At 36.0% G+C, this 15,001-nt stretch overlaps 2 protein-coding genes across 2 annotated transcripts in view; one reads left to right on the plus strand and one right to left on the minus strand.

Moving 5' to 3' along the window:
- The first annotated feature begins 3,433 nt into the window (after positions 1–3,433).
- On the plus strand, positions 3,434–10,224 carry Rap1 (RAS oncogene family member Rap1). Its single transcript, XM_088185496.1, has 2 exons — positions 3,434–3,853; positions 8,197–10,224. Exons 1-2 carry the CDS (start codon positions 3,530–3,532, stop codon positions 8,425–8,427), a joined length of 555 nt encoding a protein of 184 aa, XP_088041622.1. The 5' UTR covers positions 3,434–3,529; the 3' UTR covers positions 8,428–10,224.
- Positions 8,663–15,001, minus strand: part of Root (ciliary rootlet coiled-coil, rootletin) — a 39,154-nt gene continuing 32,815 nt past the window's right edge. The window contains exons 23-28 of the mRNA XM_088185962.1: positions 14,468–14,575; positions 14,231–14,410; positions 13,792–14,165; positions 13,234–13,690; positions 12,992–13,165; positions 8,663–10,378 (exon numbers count right to left, since the gene is read on the minus strand). Of these exons, the coding sequence (XP_088042088.1) occupies positions 10,217–10,378; positions 12,992–13,165; positions 13,234–13,690; positions 13,792–14,165; positions 14,231–14,410; positions 14,468–14,575 (1,455 nt within the window). The 3' untranslated portion in view covers positions 8,663–10,216. The remainder of the gene's footprint in view (positions 10,379–12,991; positions 13,166–13,233; positions 13,691–13,791; positions 14,166–14,230; positions 14,411–14,467; positions 14,576–15,001) is intronic.

Consider the following 15,001-nt stretch of genomic DNA (forward strand, 5'->3'; position numbering starts at 1 on the left):
TTTAACACTGTCTTTCTCACCTCTCTTAGTTATTTTCTTCTTTGAACTCTAAATATATAGTTTGTGCAGAAGTGCTTTTACCAAAAATGCTTCCATCGAATACTCGAGAGTAAGGATTCCATCTATTTGTCATTATCAACTCTTCAAATATCGAAAAGTAAAACTAATACTATTCGAAAATAATATTTAAAATTCAAATTTGTCGCACCCCTCTACATTCTATACGGAATGACATACATACGAGCGAATAACTAAACTTTTTATTATTAGTAATTCTTTATGGCCAAAATTTGGCAGCACCCTGGTAACAGTGGTGGGAGCCTGCACATTCTTTTGGTGGACCTCATCAGGGATACAACGGCGGTGGCACCTTGTGTACCGTTCACTCGTATATATTTAAATAACAAACATGTAATTATTTTATACTACTACAGCGGGTCAATCTGTGTAATTGCCACCGATCACCACCGTTTATAAGGATCGTTTCCTATAGGGGGCTCATTTATATATATATGTGTGTGTGTGTGTGTGTTTATTATGGGCAAAACTTGGCGGCACTCTGGTAACACTGGCATGACGGCGACACATTATCTTGTGAACTTGATATATAAGCAAGACCGGTGTTGCCTCATGCACCGTTCGTATTCCAATATTCTAACATGTAACTATATTTCAATAAAATACTACTGCAGCGGCTCAATCTGTGTCTAATCGCCTGATCGAATTATTATCACTTCTCATAAAATGAGTCCAAACTTTCGTTCGTTTTGACATGGCTAAAATTTTGCACAAAATTAATAGACTTATAAATATAATGTTGTATAAATGATGATTCAAAAAATATTTTGGTGACGGGAGACGGCGGGTTGCAATTAGACACAGATTGAGCCGCTGCAGTAATATTTTTATTTAGAAATAATGAAGTTACATGTTTGATGATAAAATGATGTTGACAGTGCGCGGGTTTGGCGTATTTGCATATGGACTTGCACGCGTATAAAATTCAATAAGCACAAGAAAAGAGTCCAGAGATCATGGAAAGCAAAGAATTTGTGTAAATTGAATGTTAAAGCAGCAGGAAGTTAATGCTGATTTTTCAAAGATTTTTTTTTCTCTGATGAGACATTTCTACCTTTCCGCGTATGTCAAATAAGCAAAATGTTCTCATATGGGGCAAAAAAAATTTTCATATGATTCACGAAAAACCATGACATGCCCAAAAAGTGACTGTTTGGTACCAATTGTAGTCAGGCGACTTCATTGGGCCATACTTTTTTGAAAACAATGAAGGTCGAACTGTTGCGAGGAAATATAAAAAACAGCAATAGCCATCAAGCGAGGCTACAAAGGCATGCCAACGAAGAGGCTGTCCGTCTCCTTGACTTTGAAAACCGAACAAGAAGACTCAATAGAGTTAAGCCACATGAACTTGTTCGGTGATAAGTTTTTGTGACCCAAAAAAACTTTTACATGGGTCAATGTGTAATTGTGTATCACAACATAATATAATGACCATCAAAGAAATAGCGCTCAGATCTTAGCTCAGGCTTTAATAAATTGAAGACGCGTTCTTTTGGGCCTGATTTGATTCCTGATTTAATTTTGAAGGGTTGCGATTCAGTCTCGTTGCTACTTTGAAGCGTATTTTTAATTCTCATTTTCTGACCTATGTAAATGCACAAAAGTCACCCATATTCATAAAAAGGGTGGCAAATAATATATAAAGAACTATAGACCAGTTGCAGTGTTGTCAGCTCCTGCTAAATTGCTTAAAATAATTATCCATAGATTCGGCAAGTTTTAGTGGACCAACAGCGTGGGTTTCGTCCCACCCGTTCCACTGTTACCAACCTTCTGTCTTTCACTAAAAAGGTGACAAAATCTCTCGATGCGGGAATTCAAGTAGATGTCGTATATACAGATTTTGAAAAAGCCTTCGACAAGGTGTGTCATGGGTTATTATTATAAAAATTGTCAAACCTCGGTTGCTCGGATAATTTAATTCGATTATTCTTAAGTTATTTGAGCGATCGTAGGTAGTTTGTAACCTATGCCAGCCGATTGTCGAAAAAATATTTCACCCGTTCGGGGGCTCCTCAAGGGTCCAACTTGGGTTCTGCTCTTCATGTTATTTATTAATGACATAAATACGGCAGTTACAAATTCAAGTTTTCTTCTGTATGCAGATGATTTAAAATTGTATAAATGCATTTGATCTGTTGCGCATTCCTTCTCTGTACAGAATGATTTAGACTACGTAGATGGGCTTCCATTAACCGCGTGCATTTTAGTGTTGGAAAGTGCCATAATGTGTCATTTTCTCGATCCTGTTCGCCATCAGTTTATTCCTACGATCTTGGTGGGAACATTTGGGCTAGAGAAACTTCCACTTACATAAGGTTTCGGAATGATTTTTGAGAGCAAGTTGAGGTTCTCTCTACATATACACAATGCCTGTAATAAATCTTCTGTAGCGCTTGTGGTTTTTGAGGGCTATTTAATTAAACGACCTTTTTAGAGAGCTGGCGGGGACGTAGCGTGCTAGACCTTGGTGATGGCGAGAGAGAGAGAGAGAGAGAGAGAGAGAGAGAGAGAGAGAGAGAGAGAGAGAGAGAGAGAGAGAGAGAGTATGTATTGCCAGTTGTTAAAAACCACCCGCTTCACAAGTTGAGCGGTGGTGTGGCAGCACTGGGAGCTGTCAGAACACCGCCACACTTCTAACATGCTCGGCTTTGTTATGAGGAACGCTTTTCACTTTGACGATCCGTCAATTATTTGCGTCCTCTATGACATCTTAGTTCGTAGCATTCTTAAATCGGGATCTATAATTTGTAATCCCCGATTAATAAAATACTCTCTTTTAGTCAAAAAGGTTTTTAAAATACCTTTATAAAATGCTATTTGGTTATTATCTGATTTTATATCCCAGTGCATTTTTTTAAGGAGCACTGAGATATGATACGAGCTCTCGCAGCAAGTTGTATATCGCTAAGCATTTCTTTAAACTAGCTATTCTTGAGGAATTCCAGTTTTGGGTTTCTCGAACGTCTTCGAGAATCACGATCGCGTCCTCTTTTGATGGCCGTTGGGGCTAGGACGTCCGTACTTGCTGATTCGCCTATGGCTGTGGCTATCCGGCTCCTTAATATGCTGGCATTACACATTGACCTGTTTAATGTCAGCTACGAGGATCTTTTTGTTTCCTTCTTTATATGTATTATTTTAATTATTATATATATTCTTAATTTTAATAAATAATAGATTTTTGATTTTAAAGAAATGGAAAATATACATCATTTTTAACTCTCTTAAAATGGCATTCTAGAAATATTAAAAATATTTCTAGAATGTTTGTTTTTGTTTTTTTAGCATTTTAAAAGAAACGAAGCTCGGCGTGTTCGCGAACGCGGTGCCGGTGCGGCAATTATTAGGCGTGGTAACCCTGCGCCGGGCGGGGCGCTGGACGTTGTCGGCTTTGGCGGCGGCGTGTGAGGGGCGCGTGGGGTCCGAGGGGGGCGGCGGCGGCGCCATGCGCGAGTACAAGATCGTGGTGCTGGGGTCGGGGGGCGTCGGCAAGTCCGCGCTCACCGTCCAGTTCGTGCAGGGCATCTTCGTCGAGAAGTACGACCCCACAATCGAGGACTCTTACCGCAAGCAGGTGGAGGTGGACGGCCAGCAGTGCATGCTCGAGATCCTCGACACCGCCGGCACGGAGCAGTTCACGGCGATGCGCGACCTCTACATGAAGAACGGCCAGGGCTTCGTTCTCGTCTATTCCATCACCGCGCAGTCCACCTTCAACGACCTGCAGGACCTTCGCGAGCAGATCCTCCGCGTCAAGGACACTGAGGAGGTATAATCTCTTTTTACTCCCCCTTCCGTTCCTTTCCCTTCCCCTCCCTCCTTTGACTTTTTAACTAAAATATAGTTATGAAGATGTGGGCGAAATTCGCCCACTTTTTAGCAAAAACCTTGAGTGGTACTGTACTTTCTTATTTTATTATTGAAGATATTTATGTAGAGTTATTCATGGGGTGTTCACTGTTTTGACCAACGCTCCGTCTTGCTACTTAAATACGTTTTAAAAGCTAAACATATTAAACACCCAGGGTCTTGAAGAAATTGTACAGCTTCTCTTTCACTATAAATTTCATCCCCGATATCGGGAAAGTACCGTTAAACTTTATGGATGACTGCTTAATTTGCCGTTAAGCTTTATGGATGACTGCTGATATTCAAATAAAAGAAGAAATTTGTTAAAAGATCAGATCAATTTAAACAGATGTTTTGACAAATCGTTGCTAGAAGAACTGCGCAACATACAAAATAACTCGGTAATCGTCTCCGGGTTCACATAGATCGAAATCTCATTGATTGCCCTAATAGTAAGTACAAGTAAATCCCCCAATTTATCCGGTTAAGAAAAACACATTTTTTTAAATTATTCTAAATAAAACATATCGGAAGTAAGAAAATCGTTGCAGCGGAAACGCTCGTACCGAGTGCTATCGTCGACGGTGCCAACACGATTTTATTGCTTTTGACGTGAATTTTTGACTTTTGAAAGTGATTGTTCTTTGCGCTCTACTATTGGCCAAAATTTGGTTTGAATATACTTTGATCAATACTTAAAATAAAAATACAAAATCGCTTTATCACTATCCTAGTACAAATGATCCGAAAAATATCTATTATATTTTTAAGTCATGGTGAAACACCAAAAAGTGGACCAACCACGTACTATTGAAATGATTTCTAGTAAAATATTCTATTAATCGTAAAGAATGATATAAATGATTACGATATATACGATAGAATGATTTATACACATGTTCTTCGATTTACGCAGTGTTCGTTTTACTTTGTTTCCCTTTTATGCAGTAAAGAAAAAATATTTTCTTTAATACTCCAAATCATACATATTTGGTTTTACAAATGTAGTGCAGCGATGCACAAACCCAGTAGCTTATTCTCGCTTCTTTCACCTGACTTACATCTGGAACCTCTTCCACTGCTCATGCAGTGTCCTGAGTTGCTTAGAAACATCAATACTATTCGATCGTTCTATTACAATTTTCGTTCTATGTCTCTATTTACGCGATATATTCTAGAATGTATCTACTGCATAAATCGAGGAATGAGTTTGCTCATCATTAATTGCAAAAAAGTTGAAAAACGTCTATTTTCTGTGCTTCTTTAACGCAACGAAAATGGTTCATTTCTCGATCGTATTGTAACGTGCGATGAAAAGTATATACAGTATAAAAGTCGAGATTATGTTGTTCCACTTAACAACAGTGGAACACTAAATTTTCATCAAAATAAACAGCGTTGTAGTGGTACTTTTTTCCACGACCGGAATGAATTCCCTGTACACTTTTTTATAACATCGATTAAAATTTCTTTGAGTTGAATTAAATAGTCATTGACACCACATGACATAAAAACAGCACACTGCCCAACCCAATTAAAACTATAACGCAACAAACAAAATCCAGGTTCAATTAAACTAAAATCTCATTGCTCACCCAAAAGAATTAATTATTTTGTGGTCTATATCTCTAATGTCCATCTTTTAAATCTATACAAAAGTACAGACTGATTGTATCTATTGAACACTTTCAACTGACAAAACACCTTTTTGCACCCTTTGAACCGTGTTAATTCACACATTGGAAGTTACCTATTCGTTGATAAAACTGCTAGTGATTGCAGCCCACTCTGAGATCTCATCTAGAACATCAATAATTGTTTCAAAACTAGTTGAAAAATCAGTAAATGATTTAATTCATTCTACCCATCTTGTTTTGCATAGTTTTAAAAAAATCACAAATAGAATCCTCTACTAAGAACAGTTCTTCCAAAATAAAACTTAAATAGTGGTGAACGTTTATTTTAAACTGTGTTTTAAGAGGTAGAAAATACGCGAATTTGAAAATCTTTGTATGGAAGGTTTCCCCCCCATCTCCCCTCCTGGATCCGTTCCTGCAGTGAACACCCCATGAATAATTACATAAATGCACAACTGGTTTTTTGTAATGTAACAATATTAAAATTGAAAAATATAAATAATGATTTATTGTTTTTGATTGTTTTAAATTCTGAGAAATAAAACAAAATAATAAATATAAAATTTATTATAAAATAATTAAAATTAAATATAAAATTTATAATTTTACTACTATTACTAAAAATAACGAATTTAAATGAATAATGAACATAAGTTTTAATTACATACAAGACAAAACATATTTTCTTATCCATAATTAATAAAAAAATGTGCATTAAGTAATAAAAAAATGTGCATTAAGCGGTTGAACAAAATATATTTATTAATAAAACATTTAGTAGAATAATAAGGACATCTTGTTTATTAAAAAAACAGGTGTAGAAGTTTAAAACAGAGCTTCCCGACCTTTTTCTGCCACGCCCCATTTTAATGCCTCAAATGTACTATATAGCAATTCATATTTCAGACCTAAAATTCTTAAATTAAAATTTAAAAACATTATCAACTCTTCAGTTTCGCCTTTAAACTGATTTATTTTAGGCATATAAATATTACTTCCAACGCTAAATAATCGTGCCGAAAGATATTTCCTCGCTGAATATGTAGGATGGGAAATTATTTTTTGTTGGAATTCCACCAGCAAAAGGGATTTTCATAAACTTTTATGTTTTTTAGAGAAACGTTTTCCCGTAGACATTGGTTCCCTTTAATATGTTTTTCATGGCCCTTTTTTAAATCGACGAGGCACTTAACAAAACTACATTTTGGGCAGCTAATGCGGAAGTACTAATAAATCCAAAGAATCGTTTTTTGAGTATGAAATTAGGTTAAAAATTAAAGATTCCGATATTGATTCCAATACCCATAAAAGTTCCGATTAATCGTCCCGTCACTACAAAATACGCATTAGAATAATAAAATATTACTACAACAAATAACTAAAATCCGTCCTAAAGCAGTTAAACGAATCTTATATGGATTTACATGATTCTTCTTATCGTAGTGGATCGAGGATGCAGTTTAAATAACAACAGGATCCTTGTATCGAAGCGAGGATATGACGAAAGGTCGCTTATGAACAATACTTCGCCTCATTACTGGAATTATTCATAAGCGAGTGTGGTAATTATTTTAACATCAACCGTTACCACTTCAGATTGTAAAATGTAGTGTGAAATCTGTTTTCATTGTAATGCTTTTTTCCACATACATAGTTTTATACATTGACAGCGGTAGAATGGCAGGATCTTATCATTAGATAAAATATTTATATAATAATTGCGCTAAATATGAAGCATTATTTGATATGCTATCATTTTTGATATAGAATCGAGCGTATTTATTATTATATAACTTTTTAAATATTATATAAAACACCATTTTTGAACCTTTTCTACAGGAAGTCTGCTACGTTAATCGGAATCCGAACAAGATCCGTTGTACATTGCTCTTTAATTTTTGAGAATAGCAGCTAACAAAACACGGGCTTTTCCCTCATTTTGTTCCATTGACAATGTTTTTTGTTTAATTATTTTCATTTGCTTGTTGTGACATTGCAAAAGAAAATTGACCATGAAAGAAGCATTCGTCTCGCATTAAATAGCTGACCTTGTGATTTATTTATTTATTTATTCTTTCGGTGAATTGAGAATGAAGCGGAGGTAAATCGTATGTGTTCAACGCTTTATATTGCACAGTTTCCGTTGATTTAAATTTCTCACCAGCAAAACGGGGTGGTTTATGGTGTAGTAATCCACTTTGATTCAGAGTTTAAAAACTCAACTGGATAACTAGTAGCTTCTTTTTTCTTTGTTATCTTGACAATTGAGTAAAAGACTGCTTCATCTCTTTGATTAAGATATTTATTTCATTGACTTTTATAGGCAGTAGAAAAGAGTAAAATTTTCTCAACGCTAGTGATCCATTCATAAGTTTTTAGAAATACTTTTTTAAGCACATACTTACAAATAAGTTAATGATTAAGTGATCTTTTATTCGTGTTAGTGACCATCTGCAGAATTTAAAGTATTATTGTTCGACTCATTTATGAATGTTTTATCTTAACTGGTATCTATCTCTTTTTGTAATAAGATCCGCATCGTTAACGTGCCGAATATTTTTTAATTGTTTCTCGGTATATTTATTGTTATCTGATAGCGATTAACTCGTTTAATTTGGATCGACAGGTGCCCATGGTGCTGGTGGGCAACAAGTGTGACCTGGAGGCGGAGCGCGTCGTCGGCAAGGAGCAGGGAGCGGCGCACGCGCGCGACTTCAACTGCGCGTTCATGGAGACGTCGGCCAAGGCGAAGATTAACGTCAACGACACCTTCTACGACCTGGTGCGCCAGATCAACAAAAAGTCCCCCGAGAAGAAGCAGAAGCAAAAGAAGAAGCCCCCCTGCGTTCTACTCTAACACCCCCGAAATAAAACACCCGAGTACTTTCTTATATATCGATTCTTTATTTAAACACACACACACACACACATACATACATACGCTTAGGCTAGGTTAATAAATTCCATGAACACATTTCGTCTCGAGAATCTCTATGTATTTCTATATATATATATATAAATATTATTTAACGCAGACAGTGTTGTTATATTGATATAGTAAATTTTACCTAGTTTAAAATGTACGTACGTAAGGTATACGCATGTTCGTCTAATGTACGCGACTAGAACGGATCGTTCTCCGACATATTAATAGCAATAGTAAGACTAGCTTTTGATTAGATTAACGCCAAATTTATACGTTAATTCGCTCGGCAGTGTTAGATTTCGGATTGCGGTCCATCCGTCGATTGGTTGATTGAGTATATATAAATATATATAAATTTATCACTACACTTGTTCCAGTGTCTACGATTATAAAAATTGTTAACCTTTCATAATGAAAGGAATAAGTAAAATAGCTAGTATGTGTATATAAACCTGTTCAATTTAGGATAACTCGTTCATTATGTATAAGGCGATGGGCGTATCTCGAACGTATTCCATTCGACGGGCCGGCGGAGATTCGCTCGTGTGAAAGACTCGTAAAGAGCTTTTTTATAAAATTTCTACTTCACGACTAGTATTACATATTAATAATATTGCTATCACTAGCTTATTTGGGATTGTTCGAGAGCACTTTCCGCGACTGCGAATCGGAGTGATCGAATTTGATGATTTAAAATCATCTAGGGCTCTACGTAGAACATCGACGATCTTCTCCGTTCTCGGAAAATATGGCCAACGATCATATCGGGCGTTACATATGAGAATCTAATTTTTAAAGTTTAGAAAGTGCTCTGAAATGAACCTGAATTCGTTAGAAATAGAACTGGGGTAATTTAAGTATTCATAAAGATTTACGGAGATAATTTACAGCTAGTTATGGAACACTCCGTCCCTCGAATGCCTTTTTATGACTATGTATTTTTTTAAAGATACTGCGAATCAGATAATTGAGGATCATTTAAGAGCATATTCCATGACTTGAGTTCTCGGAAAAATGATTATATTTACCGTTGCGTTCTTAGTAATATGATAATTTTGGGATCGTCTTCCATAACTAGCCGTAAAATATCTCCCGTGAAGTATATTTTTTATAAAATAAATAGTTTCACGTCTTTTGTATTACAGTTTCCGTCGGCTGATTTACGATCGCCCATCGCTATATATGCTATCGAAATACATTTTCATAGTGTAAATACCTTTTTTCTTTGTTATGTAAACGTAAATCAGAAATGAAATTTCTGTTCGGCTACAGTTTTTCCTTTCGGTAATTATAAATGTAAGCGTTGAACCGATTGCTCGTTTTTTTTTTTAGAATTCTCTATAGGGTTGTGCGTAAATGTCGACGATCGAACGTGCTCGGTACACTAATAAGAATTATTCGTTTTGTACATATTGCACCGTCGCACGGTGAATATTATTATGATATATCAATTGCAGTTTCCGTTCTGTTCGGTTGTCTCTATTTGGTCGAAGACTCGTAGTCGTCGCTGAAGTGCGGCAGGCTGTGCGCCAGCGTGTTGTCGAGCTTCCTCGCCTCGTGCTCCAGCAGCAGCGAGTCCAGCGCCGGTTCCTGCGGAGCGGTCGGAAAAAAAAAAGCGCGCGGGGTTTCAATTTTTGTAAAATTTTGTAACTAGCTCTAATTACGATCATCTGTATAATCTCTAAATCTATTTTATACAAATAAAGATTCTATTTTTTTTTCATTTCACGCAAACTTTTTTACTCACTTGGGAAACGGTGCGCAGGGAATCGCCGAGGGCGGTGCGCAAGCGCTGAAGTTCTCTGCCGTGGCGTCCGGAGCGCAGAACAAACAGTTGCCGACGCTTAGCCTCTTGCGACAGTTGAGAACGCAGAGACTGAATCTGAAATTTAAAAGTTGTAATACATGAGTGTTAACCTTTTGTTACTAAACATTTTTTCGACGAATTATGTAATAAGAATATATATGCTAGAAAAAAATATTTGCTTCTGAAATACTCTTGAAAATGTATACAATTCTTTCTAAAATGGCGTCAGATCTGGCAATTTTCATCAATGTAGCGAATGTCGATATATCGGATTTTGGCAACCAAAAGGTTAAAAGATGAGTCGGCAAATCCACGATTTTATATTGTTGATGAAGTGATTTTACTGAGTGAATATTTTAATTTAATTAAAACTGAGTTAGCTCCCTATTCGTACTAATTTGATGATTAAGCTAGTTAAAGGTCACCACTGCGTTTTTTAGTTCTTATCCTCAATAGTGAGTCACTTCTTGTGACTCATTGCATTGCAATGCCAATGAGTTGTATGTTTAAGGCACAAGAAATTTTATTAATAATAAGTTACTAATGCAAAGCTTCAATAAATTTGTTATTAAGCATCACAAATAAAATATTTTGATAGAAAAACTTAATATTATATATTTTTAAATGGAGTAAAAACACTTAATAGGAATGTGGAAAGTGATTTTATCATTGACGGTTGTAACTAAAGTAGTTGAATCTTTATTACACTTTATTACATGATACCCATTCCCAGTAATTGGATCTTCAGTGAATTGGAAGAGGAGCAGTGAGCTGGAGAGGAATTAGAAAAGATTTTGAATTACAGGAACATCAATTTATCACCATGGACAATAAGTAACTCGGCCGTTTCTGTTATGAAGAAAGTTCAAGACAGACTTCAAAGTTTGCAATGTGATGCATTCACTAGTTCTTCGTCGTTTCCTTATTAAAGAAGATCCTAATGCACAATAACATTAGTGAATAATCCTGGCGAAAAATGGTTTTCAAAATATTTAGTTCAGTTAGATGATAACACAGTTATTTTTATGGTACATACAATTTTTTATTTGGATCATTGCCCTGCTCTATGTTTTTTAATTTCATTGATTTAAAAAAAAAGTTTTATTCTTGTTCCCTGTCATGATCTGACTTCTGCATGTATTTGTTTTTTTGACTAGTCATATAAGCTTGGATGTGTTTCTATGATACACTATGCAGATTTATTCTTAGCGTTGTTTTTCGTCTGACATATCCGAAGAAGTAAGGAATTCTTTGTTGAAATGACCAAGTTTCGCTTCATTTATATTGATACATCTAGGAAGCTTAGATGAATGGGAGAAAAGGTAAATTTAGAACCAATTGTCTTAATGTTTAGCCCTACTTTAATATATACCCCAGTGAAAGCTTATTACAGGTTGGCCATTTCTGGGCCACAATAATGCTTATTCAATACAGGAACGTCAGTTGAAGGGGGAGGGTAGGGCCATTTGGCCAGAAAAATGCATGTCATTATTGAAATACTATGAATTTTGATAAAATCGAAATATTAAAAAGACGACACAGATTAGCCAATTTCTCCCCCCCTTCCCCTTTTTCGAGTTATCCCTAAAAGAAAATCTATAAGAAAACGGAGATATTTTTTAAAATATGCCATTTAAGTGAAATCATATTGGAATACGTTTTCACCAGTAGATCTATATTTTTACCAGTGAAAATGTAATTTATCTGGCAGGTGCTAGTAAAATTATATGATTTATTCTTTTCCATACATAGTAATATATGCATTTACATACATACTAATCATTATTTATTTACATGTGTGATGTATAAATGTTACAGTGAATGTGTATTTTTCCGTGAAGTATAAATACATTTTCACCAGTAGATATATATTTATACTAGCGAAAATAAAATATAACTGACAGGCGCTAGTGAAATTATATACTACTAAAATGTATGAAACTAAATTTGACAGTTGCGAAACGTTCATTTACTGTTCAGATCCGAACCTAACCTAATAAAAGTTATAAAACTAATTCTAATTATCTAAATCTTCATTAGGTTAAGTCCAAAATAAAAACTAAGAAAAATAAGCGGAAGAAGTACAGACAAGCGTCACATCTCGCATATTGCTCTATAGTTAGTCTACACTTGTTTTAAAAATATAAAAGCTATCCTTACTGATATTACTATAGACTTTTGATATGAGGGCTTAGGTCAAAGTATATTCAAATCGAATTTTTGTCAATAGGAGGGAGCAAAAAATCAATTATCACTTCTCAGAAGTCAAAAATTCACGTCAAAAGCAATAAAATCGTGTCGGTGCCGTTGCAGTGGGAACACTCGGTAACGAGTTTTCCGCCGACACGATTTTATTGCTTTTGACGTGAATTTTTGACTTCTGAGAAGGGATAATTGTTTTTTGCGCCCTCCTATTCGTCAATATTTGGCTTAGATATACTTAATTCGATTTATACTTATCGTAATATTGTTATAAAACTACGATTTTATTGCTTTTGACGTAGATTCTAAGCAGGGACGTCATTTGAAGACATTTGCCCACCTTGAATTTGACCATAAAAATACACGATTTTGAATAAAATCGAAATAATAAAAAACGACCACCAATTTTTGCCTCCCCCCCCCCCCCCCATGGAGAAAGTTGAAATGACTATTTAACAATATTATGCATGATAATAGAATTTATACCTGACTCTCCAAGCGCACAATCTGTTGTCTATGTCCGGCTTCCCTAGATTCTAACAACCGTTCAGACTGCATAGCCGCTGCTCTCAAACGATCTATATCATCCTTAGCTGCTCCACCTGCTCTAGAACCTCCACCTTCCATATGCTTAGAACGAGCAATAGCTAATTCTGCTTCCTGAAAACAAAACAAAAACACCACATCAACCTTCATCCTTTAACAATTCAAAAACATTAAGAACCGACCCTTTCAGCCAGCTGATTTTCCAACCGCCTAATCTTGATCTTCAACTCTCTATTCTCTTGTTCGTACATAGTCACCAAAGGATCGCTGACCTCAGCTCCCAAAGAATGCAAAGCGATGTTAGAGTCTCTCATTAGATTCGAGTCTCTCATTAGATTCGAGTCTCTCATCAGATTCGAGTCTCTGCCCCTGTACTTAAGATCTTTCACCGAAGAATCTCCGATCACGGAATCGTTGTCAGAGTAGATAGATTTCTCTGGCCGTTCGTAGCTCTTGCTCCTGATGGACTTAGACGCTCTCTTCTCGGCTTCCATCTGACGGATCTTGTCCTGCATGGCGTCCAACTTGGCTCTCAGCTCCGACCGTTCCCGCTGAATGGCGTGCAACTCTCTTTCGGCATCGCTGTCTATCTCTTTGCCGTCCCAGTTAGTCATTCTCAATTGGGACTCGAGAGCTGATCTGTAAGATAATGGCCAAGTATTAAGCATTTATTATGGATTCATTTAAAATCTGTACGGTAAATGTTTATGATCTTAGTTACATAAACATGTCATACTTACTTCTGAACCTCAACATTTGAAAGCTGATTATTCAATCGATGAACTTGATCTTGCAACTGTTGCTTATCTCGTTTGACTTCGTTCAAACCATTCTTGATCGATTCGATCTTCTCGTTCAGAACTCTCTTTTCACTATCGCAGTTGCTCAGTGACTTCTGCAGCTGCTTCAACTTATCTACGCTGTTATGCTCGTGAGCTTTAACGTCCACCAACTGCCTCTGCACTCTGTTCAGTTCCGTTCTCAGTTCGCTTTCAGAAGTAGCTGCCTTTTGAAGCGAGCAACTCAACTGATCGATGGTCGCTTTGAGAGACGTGCATCTTTCTTCCAAAGTCACTATGGTTCTACCTTGATTATCGCAATGCTCTTGAAGTTTCTGAAACGTCGACGTTATAGATTGAGCATCAGAACGTTTAGAACCAAATATAAATTTAATAATACCTGCACATGTGCGTCTCTGTCTTGTTTAGACATTTGCAGTCTTCTCGTATCGCCTTCTAGAGCAGCTCTCTGAAGTTCGGCTCTGGCTGCTCTCTGTTCGGCTCTTCCTGCTTCTTCGGCTATGGCTCTCTTCTCAGCTTCACAGCGAGATAGGGAGGTTCTGAGTTTTTCAGCTCGTTCCTATGATTGTATAACGTTATTAAAAGATCTATGAGCGCTATTGAAATAATCTCATACCTCAATCTGTCCCTTTTCTTCGGTTCCACTATTCAATGTGAGCTCCAAAGTTGTAACTTTGTCTCTCAGTGTGTTCGCTTCGTCGCATTTTTGTTGGAAGGCTTCCGTCTAAAATTATGTTTCAGTTTATATAGAAAAATGTAAAAGACAGTTAAAGTATTGTATAGGTGATAATGTTAAAGAAGTTGTAGATAACTTAAATAACGACTTAAGTATAATATAAATATGGTTAAAAAATAGTGTACTTAAACTGAATGTATGTTTATTATTAGTAAAGTAGTTTTAAATAAAAATAGATTTACAAATTGTAGAAGTATGATTGAAAAATTGGAATAAGTTAGAAAATAATATTTTCTAATAATATTAAAATAATATGTTAATAAGTATTAAATAAGATAATTGAAGTATAGATAGGTGTAAGAAAATGAGTACGGGCAGGGGAATATTGTACGGAGGTGTGAATTTGTATAATATATTCCTAGGACAGTCTGCAAATATAAAAATGTAGTGGGTTTCTTCAATGGAATAAAGAAA

This window comes from Plectrocnemia conspersa, unplaced genomic scaffold (assembly GCF_051122295.1).
Source record: "Plectrocnemia conspersa isolate PC_06_02 unplaced genomic scaffold, ASM5112229v1 ptg000005l, whole genome shotgun sequence".
NCBI classification, from domain to species: Eukaryota; Metazoa; Arthropoda; class Insecta; order Trichoptera; family Polycentropodidae; genus Plectrocnemia; species Plectrocnemia conspersa.

Bases quoted from the DNA above. Each gene is read 5' to 3' on its own strand.
- Rap1 (XM_088185496.1), top strand. From the start codon at position 3,530: ATGCGCGAGTACAAGATCGTGGTGCTGGGGTCGGGGGGCGTCGGCAAG. The intron at 3,854-8,196 runs GTATAATCTCTT...TTGGATCGACAG, and splicing joins GCGTCAAGGACACTGAGGAG to GTGCCCATGGTGCTGGTGGG.